Source organism: Neovison vison, chromosome 12, assembly GCF_020171115.1.
Source record: "Neovison vison isolate M4711 chromosome 12, ASM_NN_V1, whole genome shotgun sequence".
Taxonomy (NCBI): domain Eukaryota; kingdom Metazoa; phylum Chordata; class Mammalia; order Carnivora; family Mustelidae; genus Neogale; species Neogale vison.
In genome coordinates, this window is record NC_058102.1 from 88,627,917 (window position 1) to 88,642,807 (window position 14,891).

At 45.5% G+C, this 14,891-nt stretch overlaps 1 protein-coding gene across 1 annotated transcript; it reads right to left on the reverse strand.

The window, feature by feature from the left end:
* Positions 1-893: 893 nt before the first annotated feature.
* Positions 894-8,985, reverse strand: LOC122892531 (keratin, type II cytoskeletal 2 oral-like). The gene is made up of 9 exons (XM_044229170.1): positions 8,368-8,985; positions 7,073-7,293; positions 5,631-5,691; positions 4,861-4,956; positions 4,101-4,247; positions 3,874-3,999; positions 3,052-3,272; positions 1,718-1,752; positions 894-1,300 (listed from the first exon to the last, which is right to left on the reverse strand). Exons 1-9 carry the CDS (start codon positions 8,983-8,985, stop codon positions 894-896), a joined length of 1,932 nt encoding a protein of 643 aa, XP_044085105.1.
* Positions 8,986-14,891: the final 5,906 nt, after the last annotated feature.

Below are 14,891 nucleotides of genomic sequence, written 5' to 3' on the forward strand. Positions count from 1 at the left end.
AATAAACGAGAATGTGCTGTGTCTGGCTGGCATGAGAGTTGAAGAAAAGGGGCTGCACTCCCAGTAGAATCTATTCCCTTGATGAACTGTAAAACTATTTTTTCCAAAACTGGATCCCAGAGGCCTGCTCAGAGGCAGGGAGGATGAATGGGAAGACCTACTTGGGAATGGGGGCCCCCACTTAAGCAACATAAATACTCTTGGGCAGACCTATCACAAGAACCTGGCTAAACTGATAAAGGAGAAGCCAAAACTACTGAGTATCCTTTATACCCACCACTGAACTTTGGAAGACCACCATCCACACCTGATTTCTCTCCACTCTTGGATCTTGGTCTATTCTATGACCCCTTGAATGAAAGCCAAACACCAGAATGTGAAATACAGTGCAATTTATTGAGAAAAGAAAATGCAACAGGATCATCACCAGAGGATCCACAGCTGGGGGAATTAAAGGGACAGAGATAATTTAGGACATGATGCCCAAATGTGGGAGGGCACCCTGCAAACCAACAGTCCAGAGAACTTAACCATTCACCCTCCAGCACTGCCCTCCTCAGCGGAGCTGATATATGCCTGCTTCAGGCCATCAGCTCCCAGTGAGAGAGGCAGATGGGCCAGGGTAGAACAGGCCAGGCTGGGAAGGCCCACAGGAGTTTGGGCTCAGGTATCATTACCATCATCAGGGGCATCGTCATCTGAGATGAGCAGCTGGACCTTCCTGGCTTAGGAGAGATCTGAGGATGGAGGAGCCAAGAAGTTCAGCCCTTTCTCCAGGGAACTTGAAGAAAAGCGAGGTTGAGTTTGGCATCTGTTGATGCCAAGCAGAGTGGGAAGTGCTGTGGGCAGGCTGAGAGGGTTGCAAGTGGGCACAGACACTTAACTCCAGAGGATCACTTGGAGCAGTGCTGACTCGAGCTGGTAGTCTGGGAGAAGCGGATCCCAGTGCTGCCTCCACTGCCAGACTTATAGCTGCTGCCTCCTGAGGTGTGGATGCCACCAGAGCTGGAGCCAATTCCACTCTGACTCACAGAGGTGCTGCTTCCGCTGCTAAGCCTGCTCCCACTGCTACCACTCTGGTAGCCCCCACTGCTGCCACTCTGGTAGCCCCCACTGCTGCCACTGCTGACCCCGTAGCCGCTGCCACTGCTGCCACTGACCCCTCCGTAGCCACCACTGTTGCCTCTGCTGCTGCTGCTGCTGCTGCTGCTGCCTCTGTAGCCACCGCTGCTGCTGCCACTGAACCCTCCACGGCTTCCACCAGAGCTGCTGCTTGTGCTGGTGACATTGCTGACCACTGCTGTGGAGAAGAGGTACTCAGTTCAGGCAAAGGCCTGGGTCTGGATCACAGCTCTACCCTGCTTAGCTGTGCAAATTTGAGAAAGATACTCAACTTCTCTGAGGGCTAAGCTGGTAAATGATAAGAGTGAGCCTGGCCCTCTGGTATCCCCCAAGAACAAGAGCCAGCAGCATCCACAGAAATTTCTGGTTCTCCAATCTTGGAAACTCTCCAAGACCACAGGCATTTTAGCTTTGGCCTTAGCATTTCCCTGCTTATGCTAGCAGGGGATTGTGTGGCCATAGCCTGAGACTCTGGCACTCTTTGGTGGCCTGGCCTCCTTGCAGGGGTCAAGCTGTCCTGCTGTAGGCTGGCAGTGAAGGAGTTCCTGGTCACCCTTTTTGCAACCCAGGGAGAAAGTTTTGAAGGGCTACTTACAAATGCTCACAGCACTCTGACACTCCCCGGACATCCTAAAAAGGAAAAGAAGGAAACATGCATTATTTCTGCCATGAGTCATTAGCCACAAAGCTGAGGGTTCATAACCTTGGGAGTCACACACCCCCATTTGCCCTATGAGGGGCCAAGCCCCCAGGGGAAGAAAGGCTATTCCAAGTGTCTCTATGACCCAGTATCCCCAAGAAAAGAGCCTGCTTCTGGGGAGTTGAGGTGTTCAGGAGCTTCACCAGCCACCCTCTATTTCTCCATCTGTCTATCCTCTTTCCCTTAGTTTCCAGAGCATCTGTTCCAGGTCAGCTGCTCAACACCCAACTCCCAGTTGGTTAGCCCTTTAGTGGTTCAGATGAGTAAAATGTGAGAGGGGCTGACACTCAACACATGATGAGTTTGAAAATGTCCTGCCCACACAACCCATCTTTCTATGCCTTGTTCTTTTTCATGGAGAAGGCATGTCCACATATCTGAGAAGACATGGAGCATGTTTGCACACCTTACCAGTGTGGGACCTACTGTTGTTGACCACTTCACCCTCATCCCACAATTCCCAGTACACATAGCACCATCATCACTCCCACTCCTTTTCATAGAAACTTATTTTTAAAAATCCTTAAGTTTCCTTCTCACACCTGAGTTCTGCTTCTTCCATCAAATTGGAAGCTGTCTGAGGACAGGATACATAGAGCAGCTTTCAGCAGAAAGATCTCTCGACAGTCCTTTGGCATTTGATATCCATTCACTAAACCCTTATCTGCTACTTGATACTGTGCTATTTTTTCCAGAGTGTGTGTGCATCAGCCACTTTCCCTATGGATTCCGTCTCGGGGTGGAGGGCTACAGGACTGTCTGTACTGTGCTGTCCAATATGGTAACTGCTGGCCACTTAAAGCTAGCCAACTTTATTAAAATTAAATTAAGTGTAAAACTCAATTCCTCAGTTTCACTAGCCACATTTCAATACTCAAATGAGTAATAGATACTGTATTAGATAGCACATAGAACATTTCTGTCATCTCAGGAAGTTCAGTGGACAGCACTGTAACTTTTGTTATAACCCCAAAGCACTCCTCCTTACTCATTGCTCATAAAGAAGATCAACAGAGCTATGTAATACAACACGTTGGCCACGGTAAACTGGAGAACTGGATGATCTTGATTGACAAAAAATGGGGGCACTTGAATTCTAAATTCTGTCATTCAGGAGATTCCTTACCCTTTGTTTGGGTTGTCCTCTCCAAGCATCTTTCTCTCTTTCTTTGTTATAAAAGGTCACTCTAAAATCCTTTCAGGAGAATGCTGACCCCACAGCACCTCACCTGCACTCCTCGCCCTCCAACAGCTTCCTGTAGGTGGCAATTTCCACATCCAGTGCTAGCTTTACATTCATCAACTCCTGGTATTCTTTCAGCAGCCGGGCCAGGTCATCCTTGGCCTTCTGTAGGGCAGTCTTCAAGCCTTGGAGCTTTGCATTGGCATCCTTGAGGGCCATCTCCCCACGCTGCTCAGCTTCAGCAATGGCCGCCTGCAGGTTGGCATTCTAGGACAGGAAGAAGTAGGAGACCAATTAGCATAGTGACCAAGAAACAAAAAGCTGATCCTTCCTGAAAGTTCTCTTCCCTGTCCCACACCCCCATCCCACACCCCACTGAAATTAACTCATGTCTCATCAAGCAGAGGAACATTGATTTGCTGGTAAAGGGAGTAATGGTCTAGTAACTGGGTGGTTTTTTTGGGTTGTTTTTTTTTTTGGCTTTTTGTTTTTTGCAAGACTGTTAAAAACTCCCTTGCCTAATTAACCACTTTGGTCCAGTAATACAAATTAGCCAATGAGGTTATGTGAAGTGCATGATAAATAGTTCACTGAAGGCAGATCCTACTGAAACCAAGTGTTTAAGGCCATCCCTACAGTTGCAAGATTTGCTGGGAAAACCAGAATGAGCAACCATCTCTCCTTAGGGAGCTTTCCAAGAAGCTCAGATTCAAGAAAGAATCTCTGGGAGGATGGACTCTCCCAGGTACCCCACATATGACACATATGAAAGGACAGAGAAAGCATGTGGCAGAGGCATAATCATTGCTTCTCTTTCTCTTCAAGACCCAGAGGACCTCCAGGATCTCTCCATTAGGTCCGGACCCACCTGCTTCTTAACATTCTCAATCTCAGCCCGCAGCCTCTGGATCACCCTGTTGAGTTCCATGATCTCACTCTTAGTGTTCTTCAGGTCATCCCCATGCCTGCCGGCGGTGGTCTGCAGTTCCCCAAGCTGACAGAGGGGAAACCAATCAACAAAGTTTTGCAGGGTTAGAACATTCTTGGTCAGCAAGACCTAAACCTAGACTATGAGGGCAAGGAGAAGGCTCCCACCTTGGTCTGGTACAGTGCCTCAGCCTCTGCCTTGCTCCTTTGGGCAATGTCCTCATACTGGGCCTTGACTTCGGCAATGATGCTGTCCAGGTCCAGGCAGCGGTTGTTGTCCATGGACAGGACAACGGACGTATCACTGACATGACTCTGCATCTGAGACAGTTCCTATGGGGAACATGGATGGTCATTTTCACCACCCCTTGGTCCCAGAAGATGCTGGGAATGAAGAAGTCCAAGAATCTTTTGCCAGCAAACATATTCCAACAGTGGGGCCAGGAATGGGACAGTTAGAAAACTAAGCTCGCGTTCCAGGCCTGGCTATAGCCTAAGTGATCCCAGACAACAAAGTTAAAGAGAAAGGCAAATGTGCAAATACAATCATGTTGTCAGCCTGAGAGTATCAGGCAGTGAGCCCGACTGTGTGGATTTCCATGGGACTACAGTAGGAAGGAGTACTCTGAAGGAGCTATCTATGATACTGGTATAGGACCAGAGGGAAAGTATAGAGCAAAATAGACTGAGAACAGAGGGAAAACAAAGACAAAGAGGGATCTTGGCCCTATGGTTCAGGTCTATGCAGGCTGGGAAAGCAAAGTTAGCATTTTCTGGGTGGAGCATAGCTGAGTTCCGAGCCCTGTTGCTTGTTTTAGGCAAGTTCTGCCACTTGACTATCCCCTAAAATCCTACTCAGGAAGCATGTCTGGGAAGATGCAGACAGGAAGGCTCTGGACCTTGGCAAACCAAGGAATCAAAAAATCACCATCTCATAGAGGGTCCTCAAGAAGTTCAGTTCATCTGTCAGGCTGTCCACCTTGGCCTGCAGCTCCACCTTGTTCATGTACGCCGCATCCACATCCTACAGGGTGTGAAGGCAGGAAATTAGAAACCCAGCAGGATGATCCACTCTACCCCAAACACCACATCTCTTTCCTAAGCCTTTGTTCCTCCTCCTTGTCCTTCCCCTGTTCTCCTAATTTCCACTCCTCACTTTCCCTTCTAAAAGAAGATCAAAGTGGTTTTCTTCCCTTTAGTTGCCTTGACCAGTTAAACCCCAATGCTTTAATAAGATATAAACCACTAGCAAGACACTGGAGTAAGGGTAGAAAAATCACGTTTATCTAACTGTGACTTTGGGTTTGGAGTGCTATATAACCAACCTTCTGAATAGAAATGAGGATATTCTTCTCACTACCTCATCTTTATGATGATCAGTTAAGTAAGCTACAAGTACTGGATGATTGTTATTATTAATAACATCCAAGGTGCACTGGTAGGCTGAAGACCTTGATTAATGCTACACATAAAACCTTCATTATTAGTTCACATTACTAATCAATTCATTAATCACAGTAACATTGTAAGATGTCTCCCTCACCAGTAATGTATTTAGAGCAGGTTCCTTTGTTTCCAAAATGTAAGGAGAAATGTAAACCCCACACACAGCATAGGGTCCGTATGCTCCAGAGCAGCTGACTCCATGGGTTAGTACTCAGAAATAAATCCTCATCATTTTCTTCCCAGCTCTCTTACCTTCTTGAGCCCCACAAACTCATTCTCAGCCGCATTGCGCTTGTTAATCTCATCTTCATACCTGGTACAGAAAGAAGCACACATTTGGACAGTGACATTCCCAAAGCAAAAGAGAGAGAGAGAGGATCCCAAGTACTCACACAGAATCCACTCACCCAGAGTCAAGACAAGCTTCATGGGCATGTGACCTGTGCAGTTACACAGGGCACTAGGTTCAGAAGGTCCTCACATTCATTCAGTCTAATGCTCTGCTAGGGCCATCTTGAAATTCTTAGTAATTTTTTTAACAAGGGCCCTGCATTTTCATTTTGCACTGAGCCCCCAGTATTATGTAGCCAGTCTGGCTTAGAGGCCTCTCAGAGCTGAGGCCACTGCCTCACCCCTCTCCCCCCAAGTCCTGGTGACAGGCTGAAGTGTGGGTAGACAGAGTGGGAGAAGACTTCAAGGAGCCTGACTACTTGTCTGGCTCTGGCAGACATTACAAAGCGTAAGATGTGTGTATGAGACCCAGAGAGGTATTTGCTCAGACCAGGTTTTCTGCCTCTGTTCTGCTTCTTTTCATTAATTAGAGTTGCTTCTTATGGAATTTGGGTTAAGAATAAATTCATGTCTTCTGAATGCATCAAGGTTATGAGATTCCTGCTTATTCATGACTATAATCTCCCACCAAGGGTCTAGATCTCATGAAGATTGAAAAATGGAATGGTTCCAGGAGAAGAGATTTCTGAGCAATGTCAATCTGAGTTGCCACTGGATTCCCAGTGCTCAGCACAGAGCCTGGGTGTCCACCAGGTTTGTGCAGTTAAACCGGAATGGGGCCTCCTCAGAACAGGTGTGCCCACCCCTTGGGTCCTGACCCTGGGTATGTCCAGAGCTCCCTCCCCACCTTGAGAGGCCAAATTTACCTCTTACAGACCTCAGATGGTGTCAACTACAACCCCAAACATGCAGAAGGGGGCTGATTGAAGCTCCAGAGACAGGGTATTGGGCACATTGAAAGAGTACTTTACAAAGTGTGGCCCTAGAGCATCTGCCAGGAACTCCTGGCAGCTGTGGGGCACTCAGACCCCTGGGACCTGCCCCACACCTACTGATTCAGAATATCTAGGACCAGAGCACAGGAATGTGCATTTCTGACAAGCTTCCAAGGTGATCCCTATGTACAGTAAGTGTGAAGGGCAGACTTTCTCTGGGTAGATTCTCTTACCCAACTAGGCTAGTGCAGGAGGGGTCCCTGGAGCCTGAAAAATCTGTCATAATCAACCACCTTGAAGTCTCAGTCCCCACCCTCTTATCCCCTTCCGCTTGGTCATGCCTCACTCAGCAAGTCCATCTAAGAGTATTGACTGAAGGTATAATCTGGAACAGTTAAAATCTCAAGCTGGGGCTACAACTCCCTGCTAATCCCCCATAAGGGGTAACTCCCCAGTTGAGGCCCTTACTTCTTTTTGAAGTCTTCCACAAGGTCCTGCATGTTCTTCAGCTCTCCTTCCAAGTTCCCTCTCTCCCCCAGAGCCAAATCCAACTGCCTGCGCAGGAAGCTGATGTAGGAATCAAAGAAAGGCTCCAAGTTGTTGGGTCCTGAGCCAGAGCCTGTGGTCTGTTGCTGGAGCAGCTCCCACTTGGTCTCCAGGACCTTGTTCTGCTGTTCCAAGAACCGCACCTGTATCAGGTGAAAAAGAAAAGGAATTAGCCTCTGCATTAGACCATGCATGCATCCCAAAGAGTGGAGATGTGGAAATGAACCCAGTTCTCCAATCTGCAGTAGCCTCTGGGGTTTTTTTAACTGAGAAGAATGAGAATTTAGACAAGGGAGAGACACAATGTGTTGTTTACTCTGTACCTACCATTTTCACTTATTCTATCTCATTTAATCCTCACCACCACCTAAAAAGGAAGTGTTACTATCCCTTTGTACACAGTAAATGGAATCTTAAACAGTTTAAGTTGCCCAAACTGACCTGACTACTAAGTGACCAAGCTAAGAGTCACAGCCATCACTGCCCTAGTCTATGGTGATCCTTCAGAACACAAGTACAGAAGATAGGCACAAATAAAGTTACTTATAATTGTTTTTAAGTGAAAATTTTACCATCCTATAGGCAGTGAAAACAGTCAACAGGGTCTAACTTTTCCTAAGTTGTTTCATATTTCCTCTAGTTTTTTTCCCCTTCAGTTACTCAGCATATAGCTGATCTGGGTTTAACTTCAAACCCCAGGATTATTACCCCAGACCCAGCACACCCTTCCTTGCCCCAGCATAGACAACACAAATTAATATCAGTTAAAATGCAGGACCATTCAGATGATAAATTAGTTGCCAACACTCATCACTGAGAGGCAGTCCCAAGATTCTTACTAATGCAAGTTTGATTACCAGCTAGTTTATATTATCAGGAAGTTGCTTTTCAAGAGAAATTGAATGTTAACTATAATAATTTCATGACTAATGCCCTGTTCTTCAAATGACAACAAACAACTTTGGACCCTCACTTCATTTTCCCTAGTCCTATCCCTAGAAGAGAATCAGAAGCTAGAATCCTTTCCCTATTTCACAGCGGGGAAAATAGGGCCTGAAGAGCAAGAGCATGCCTGCTCTCCTGAAGGGCCCAAGGCAAAACCAGGACAGGAAGCTAATACCCCTGCCTATAAGCCTAGCAGATCCCCCTGGCATCTTCATACACCAACACCCTAGGCAGCCAAAACCTTCCGTGGCACCTCTGAGCTTTGCCCTCACCTTGTCGATGAAGGAGGCAAACTTGTTGTTGAGGGTCTTGATCTGCTCCCGCTCCTGGGTCTTTATTTGTCCAATCTGGGGGTCAATCTCCACATTGAGGGGCTGCAGGAGGCTCTGGTTGACAGTCACTTCCTGGATTCCTCCGGGGAAGCCACCAGGACCAAAGCCACCAGGCCCACCAAAGCCACCAAGCCCACCAAAGCCACCAGGCCCACCAAAACCACCGGCTCCACCAAAGCCACCAGCCCCTCCTAAGCCACCAGCTCCTCCAAAGCCACCTCCCATTCCTCTGCCACCACCAAAGCCACCACCATAGCCACCTCCATAGCCACCTCCAAAGCCACCCCCAAAGCCACTGCCACAGCTGCTACGCCCTCCGCCAAAGCCACCAGCCCGGGAGCCACCAGCCACACTGATGGATATGCTCTTGTTGCCACCCAGGCTGTAGAGGCTGCGACTGCCAAAGCCGCCTGCTCTGGCCTGGAACCCACAGGCCCCTCCGCCAGCTCCCCCAGAGCGGGCCACACAGCTCATCCTGCTGCTGCCGGAGACCACGGCAGAGCGGCCCGAGAATCCCTGGCTGCCGCCACCAGATGTCTTGCAGACTTGTCTGTTCATGGTGAGAGAGCTTGGAGGTCAGCTAGCAATCACTTAGCAAGGGCTGAGAGGGGTGAAGGCAGAGGATGGGGACAAAGAGGAGGGTGGCCTTTATATATCAGAGAGCTAGGCTTGGCACAAGGAAAGGCAAGCAATTAGCTGAGAGTCATCTTGGGTTTGGTTTGCCTCCCAGGCAATAAGTTACTTGTAGACTTGCAACACACCTCCAAACTAATCCTCTGGACCAAAATGACTTTGCTTTTTTAGCTTAATCACCCAAACTTGCCACAGTTGACAAAAGACTGGAACTCTCCTCCCTTCTTCCTCAGGGGGCTTAGGGAACTCAGACAGCACCTGATCCAGCAGAATGAATTGGGTTTTGACACCAGGGTCTCAGGACCCATGGAACTCCATGACACAGGGGTGAAGACCAGACAAATTCTTCCATGTGAGCTGATCCCTCCCTGCAATGCCAGAGTACCACAGCCCAGTGACATATCATCTATGCCCATTGCTGCAAAGAAATGTCCAGAGGAGGGCTTGGGGTGGGGGAATGGGAAAGCAAAGGTCCAGTCTGGCACCACCTCAGCCAAGGGCATCCATTCGAGCCAGCCTGCCATTTGAGCTGAGCAGTGCTGTTCATGGGAAATAAAACAAAATAAAATGTCTGACCTTGGGAAAAGTGGGGGGTCATATATGAAGCAAACAAGTATGAGACTTGGAAAGTGGAAAAGGACAGGTATAGGGAGGAGTCTCCATCTTTGACCTACGATCCCTACCCTTTTGCCACCATCCTTGACCCACCACCATCCTTGACCCACAGTAGGTGATTTCTGGATCCAGAAGAAAGAGAGGACACAATATGGGGACCCTCCAGTTGGCTGATAGAGTAAAATGAAAGATCCCATTCATCTCAGGATAAGAGTGCATGCTATGTTAGATTTGATGGCCTTAGGATCTGCCAACCCCTCCATCACCTTGTTTTCCCACCACACCCTATACTTTTCCCACTATGTCTTAAACTTATATGTTAATTTTCAGTACAGCCTGTAGGCTCCTGAGCTCATCAAGGAAAGGGAATGAGTCCTACTCGTTTTGAATCACCAACTTCTTGCATAGGGTAAGCATTGACTTGTATTAACTGACCCATAACCAGTGCCTAAGAATATAAATATCTAGACTGAGGTCTCACCCCAGTCTTATGGAATACAAATCTTCAGAGGAAGGGCTTGAGTGCCTACATTTTTTAACAAACCCTTCAGGTAATCCTTATGACCAAGGAAGTTTGGGATGCACTGGCTGACTATGGGTATTTAATCTGAGCCCAGGGATTTAGGAGAAGGAAGGATGGAGGACCCTTGGTGGTAGAATAGGTATGCTGGTACATTATTGCTCTAACTTCTGACAGCTCAATTATCCCCCCTCCACACACAACCACACCACACATGGCAAGAATATGTTCTCAGGTTTCTATTCACATTCAGGACTCTATAAAATATGACAGAGTAGGAGGAGATGATTCTAGACTCCCCAAGAAATAGGTGCTTGGTGTATCTCTGGTATATCTCCAGATTTCCAATCAAATCAATAGTGAACACTGTCTTTCTGGGGTGATTTTAAGACAAAACATTCTAGGGCAGAGGATAGGTCTGAAGATCCTGAAGTCAAGCAATTTTAACTGTTCTGTAGCCAATTCTTAATTTTCTGTTCTGCAGGTTTGTCTAGGGCCCATCTGCCTGGTTAGAATCCCAGCTTCACCACTCACCAGCTCTTTAACCTTGGACAAATTACTTAACTTTTATGTGCTTTGTTTTCCTCAACTATATTAACAAGTACTCCATGGGCTGTTGTTAAGTATATATAAATATACAAATATATATATAAATAAATATATAAATATAAATATGTAAATATATTATTTACATATTATAATGTATTATAATAAATAAATTATATATATTTATATATATATATAATGTGTAGTATGATTTTTTACTCCAAATAAGAGGCTGTACACTAAACTATTGCTAGTACCCTACTTGGGGACACAGGGAAAGGAAATAAGTTTAACCTTGGCTGTTCTCAAAAACAACTTTGTACCCCTGAGAAACCCACCAAAGGATAGTAAGAAAAGAAAGCTGACGGAGGGTAAAGAGTAAGAAACCCAAGTCAGGATATGGAGGACAAGACCTCTGCTAGGAGGGATTAGTGTCGATGACCTTGGGTTGTGATTTAACATAGTAAGTCTGTGTTCTAATCTGTCAAATCCTTTCCTACCTCAGTAGTTTGTAGGGAGCCTCACAGGATATAACATAAGTGAAAGTCCCTTGAAAATTATAAAATGCCACACAAGAGTAAGGTAATTGTGGACTAACAGAAGACCTTTCATCACGAACTTCAGAAGACCTGGTTCAATTCCCTTGTCTACCTTGCACTAATTAGTGACCTTGGACAAGGTACTTGACTTCTTTGAGTCACTCTTTCCTTATTTGTAAAATGAGGATTCTACCTCACTTGCGGGATTGTTTGGAGATTTAAATGGGGCCCAGAAACAAATATTTGGATTTTTAAATCAACGTTATCTTTCTATAGAAAATCCATGAAGGGGATCTCTGTTGGGTTCTTCTTTGAGACACTTACTCCACCTGTCAGTTGAATGTCAGTCCTCCTTGGTGAGGTTTTTATTCATATTCTCTGGAACTCCCTTAAAAGCAGAAGATCAAATACCTCCCTGAGAAGAAAGCTGAGACAGGCTCTCCTGAATCCCCAGGTGAGAGCCCAAAGTAAACAAGAACAGACATCAGTGACTCTGATTTCCTTCTCCTCCCTTGGCTCTAGTGCTGAGGCAGCGGGTGGCAGTCTCCTAAATGTGGCTCACCTCTTCCATCCTGGCATATGCTGGAGAAGAGGGATAGAGAGAGGAATGGGCAGGTCACAAAAACACAGGTTTGGGTTGGGTTGCCTAATCCATATCGCGAGCCTGCCAAAGCATCACTCTATTTAGCCAGTTGAGATTGTTTTCTCAGCAGTTGACTGAAGCTTCTGGAAATAACTAGTTAGCATCCTCGGCAATATTTCTCTTATTCACTGCAAGATCTTTTAGAGCAGTGGCGTCTAAATGTGCTGCCTGCTGCCAACTATCTGAGTTCTTCTAATCCCTTGCCTTGCAGAACCTTCCGTGTCAAGGTTGCCAAGTGGCTGAGTGCTCTGGATCCTTATTTCCTCACCTATAAATTAGGGGGAATTGTCACCAAGCAGAGTTATTTCCTCTAGACAGATTGTTCTCTAGTGTTCAACTGCAATGAGAATGCTTAAGAATTAGTTGCCCATAATATAATTGGGAGTAGAGGAACGAATCCTGAGACAGCAGTCACTACCTCTAGGTCAAAGTATGCAGACATCCCTCTCTACTTGGGAGCTGAAGATGAAGGGGTGATCGTTATGTGAACTTTGTATATGCAGATTCACAGATCAAATTTCCAAGATAATCATTAAATTGTCTTCCCCCAAAAAAGAAAAATGAACAGTCATTCTGGGTATACTGCCCCTGGACTAAGAATTATCATCGTGTTCTACTTTCTACTATGTTAAAATAAAAACTTATATTGGACACTACACAGTGTGTGAACCATCATTCAAGTAACATCTTCTTTCAGTAAGATACACAGTTTTTTAAACAAGTGATGGGGGTGAAGGAGAGCACTTGTTGTGATGAGCACTGGGTGGTGTTGTATGTAAATGTTGAATCACTATATTGCACACTAGGATCTAATATTACACTACATATTAACCAAATGAAATTAAATTTAAAACCTTTAAAAAATATAATTAAATTGAAATATCACTACTGAAATAACTTTATTTAACAAATGAACAAAAAATATATATTACCACATAGGGTTAGCTCCCTTTATAGCTGAAGTTTGATTAAAAAAGAAAAAAAAATCTAAGTATGGGTAAATCCTTATGTTACTAAGTCTTAGTAACATTAGCAATCATAATTCAGTCTAATTCTGGTCTTCTCTCCAGACTCGATTACAGTGCTCTTCAACTCACCCCTAAATCTTTATCTCATACTGGATTCTCTCCCAGGGCTTATTTAGGGCCAAATACTATCCCCCAAGATAGCCTTGATTTAAAAAAAAAAAAAAAAAAGTTCTTTGGCCAAATAAGTTTGGAAAATGAAAATTCTATAGCTTTCCCTTGGGGTTTTAATAAAGCACATTTAAAAGCCCTAAGAAGTCACATAGAAAAAAATAATTTACTTTTACTATATTAGAGTTTCCCAAACAAACTTAACAACAAAACCTTTCTATTTTAACCCTTATCAGTACACACTTAGAGAAGCACTAGTCCAGCTATGCATCTGGAATGGATGAGAATGGGCACATAGGGCAGCCAAGGGGTTAAGGCATAAAGTTAAAGAAACCGGCCTTATGCTCAAAGAGAAAGCTCCATGCATGAGAGAGGAAGCTGAGAGCAGACTAGAGCCTGAAGGTAGATGAAGTTAGGAGAAGAGCTCTGGGATGCTGGAAAATGGAGTAGGTCCCCAAGGACCAATTCTCCTGTCTACACAGATCTCTCACCAGCCATGGTCTTGCTGCCTTGACCTTCCCTCAGGAAGCACCATGGGGGAAAGGCCTCGTCCCTTTTCATTGGCATTCTGAATATTCTGGACTTCAAATGACCTCTTCTCTTTCTCTTTCTTTGCAGGGTGGAGGGGTGGAAAACATGGAGACCTTGGAGTTAGGCAGGTGCTCAAATCCCAGCCTTGCCGTTTTCCAGTAACAATGCCTCCAGTGAGTCATTTTACTCTCTGCCCTCGGTTTTCTGTTTTCTAAATTTGTGTTGGCATAACCACCTCATTAGTTTGTTGTGAGGACTAGAGGAAGTAGCATTAGAAGCCCCTCCACAGGGCAAGTGGTCAGCATATGGTAGCTCCTGTGATGATGATGATGTTGATGTAAGAGCCTTCCTAGAAAATACCAGTCTAGAGGCTAAAAGAGGGAGGAATGTTAAAGGGTAGCCCAGTTTAGGGTCAATGAAGCACTGAAGTCTGATGATTTTTGTATCAAATTGCAAGGAATCACAGTGTCAGCATGGCGAGTTCCATAAAAGCCAGTCTTCCATGCCTGGCCAAGCCAGTTTCCCACTACAGGGGATCATCAGTAATGCCGTCCGTCCATCAGTCAACAAATATTCATTGGGCTACTGCATACTTCCAAGAATTGTGGGGGCTATGCTTTAGTGACAAGAATGTCCTCTTTCTAATCTTTGCTCTTTTTACACATCTATAAAAAGAATATAAAAATAGCTAATGTGGACTGAGTGCCTGCCATACACCAGGCAAGAAATTAAGCTGTTTATGAGTATAATTTCTAATGGTCACATTTCTAACGCCACAAAGTCAGAATTTTCACTCTCATTTCATAAGGACACGAGCTTTGTGAGGTCAATTAACTTGCCCCAAATCCATTAGCTGACTGACCTAGGGTTTTTTTTTTTTAAGATTTTATTTATTTATTTGTCAGAGAGAGTGGGAGAGAGCACAAACAGGGGAAGGGGCAGGCAGAGGAAGAACCCGGCTCCCTGCTGAGCCAGGAGCCCAAAGTGGGACTCCATCCCAGGACCCTGGAATCATAACCTGAGCCAAATGCTTACCTGACTGAGCCACCCAGGTGTCCGAGACCTAGGGTTTTAATTAGGCTATCCAAATCCTGTCATGAATTCATGTGGGCTGCAGCAAGTCAAATCACACCACCCAGACTGAAAAGTGAAATGTCCACTTGGACATTTAAAGAACCCACCCACAGAAAGTGATGGACAGACATGCCCGGAAGTATCCACTTGTATGAATGAAAATAGTTTGAAACCTTGCTAATTCCTCTTTGGCATCAAAGAGAAACACCCATCATTATCAAGGTTAT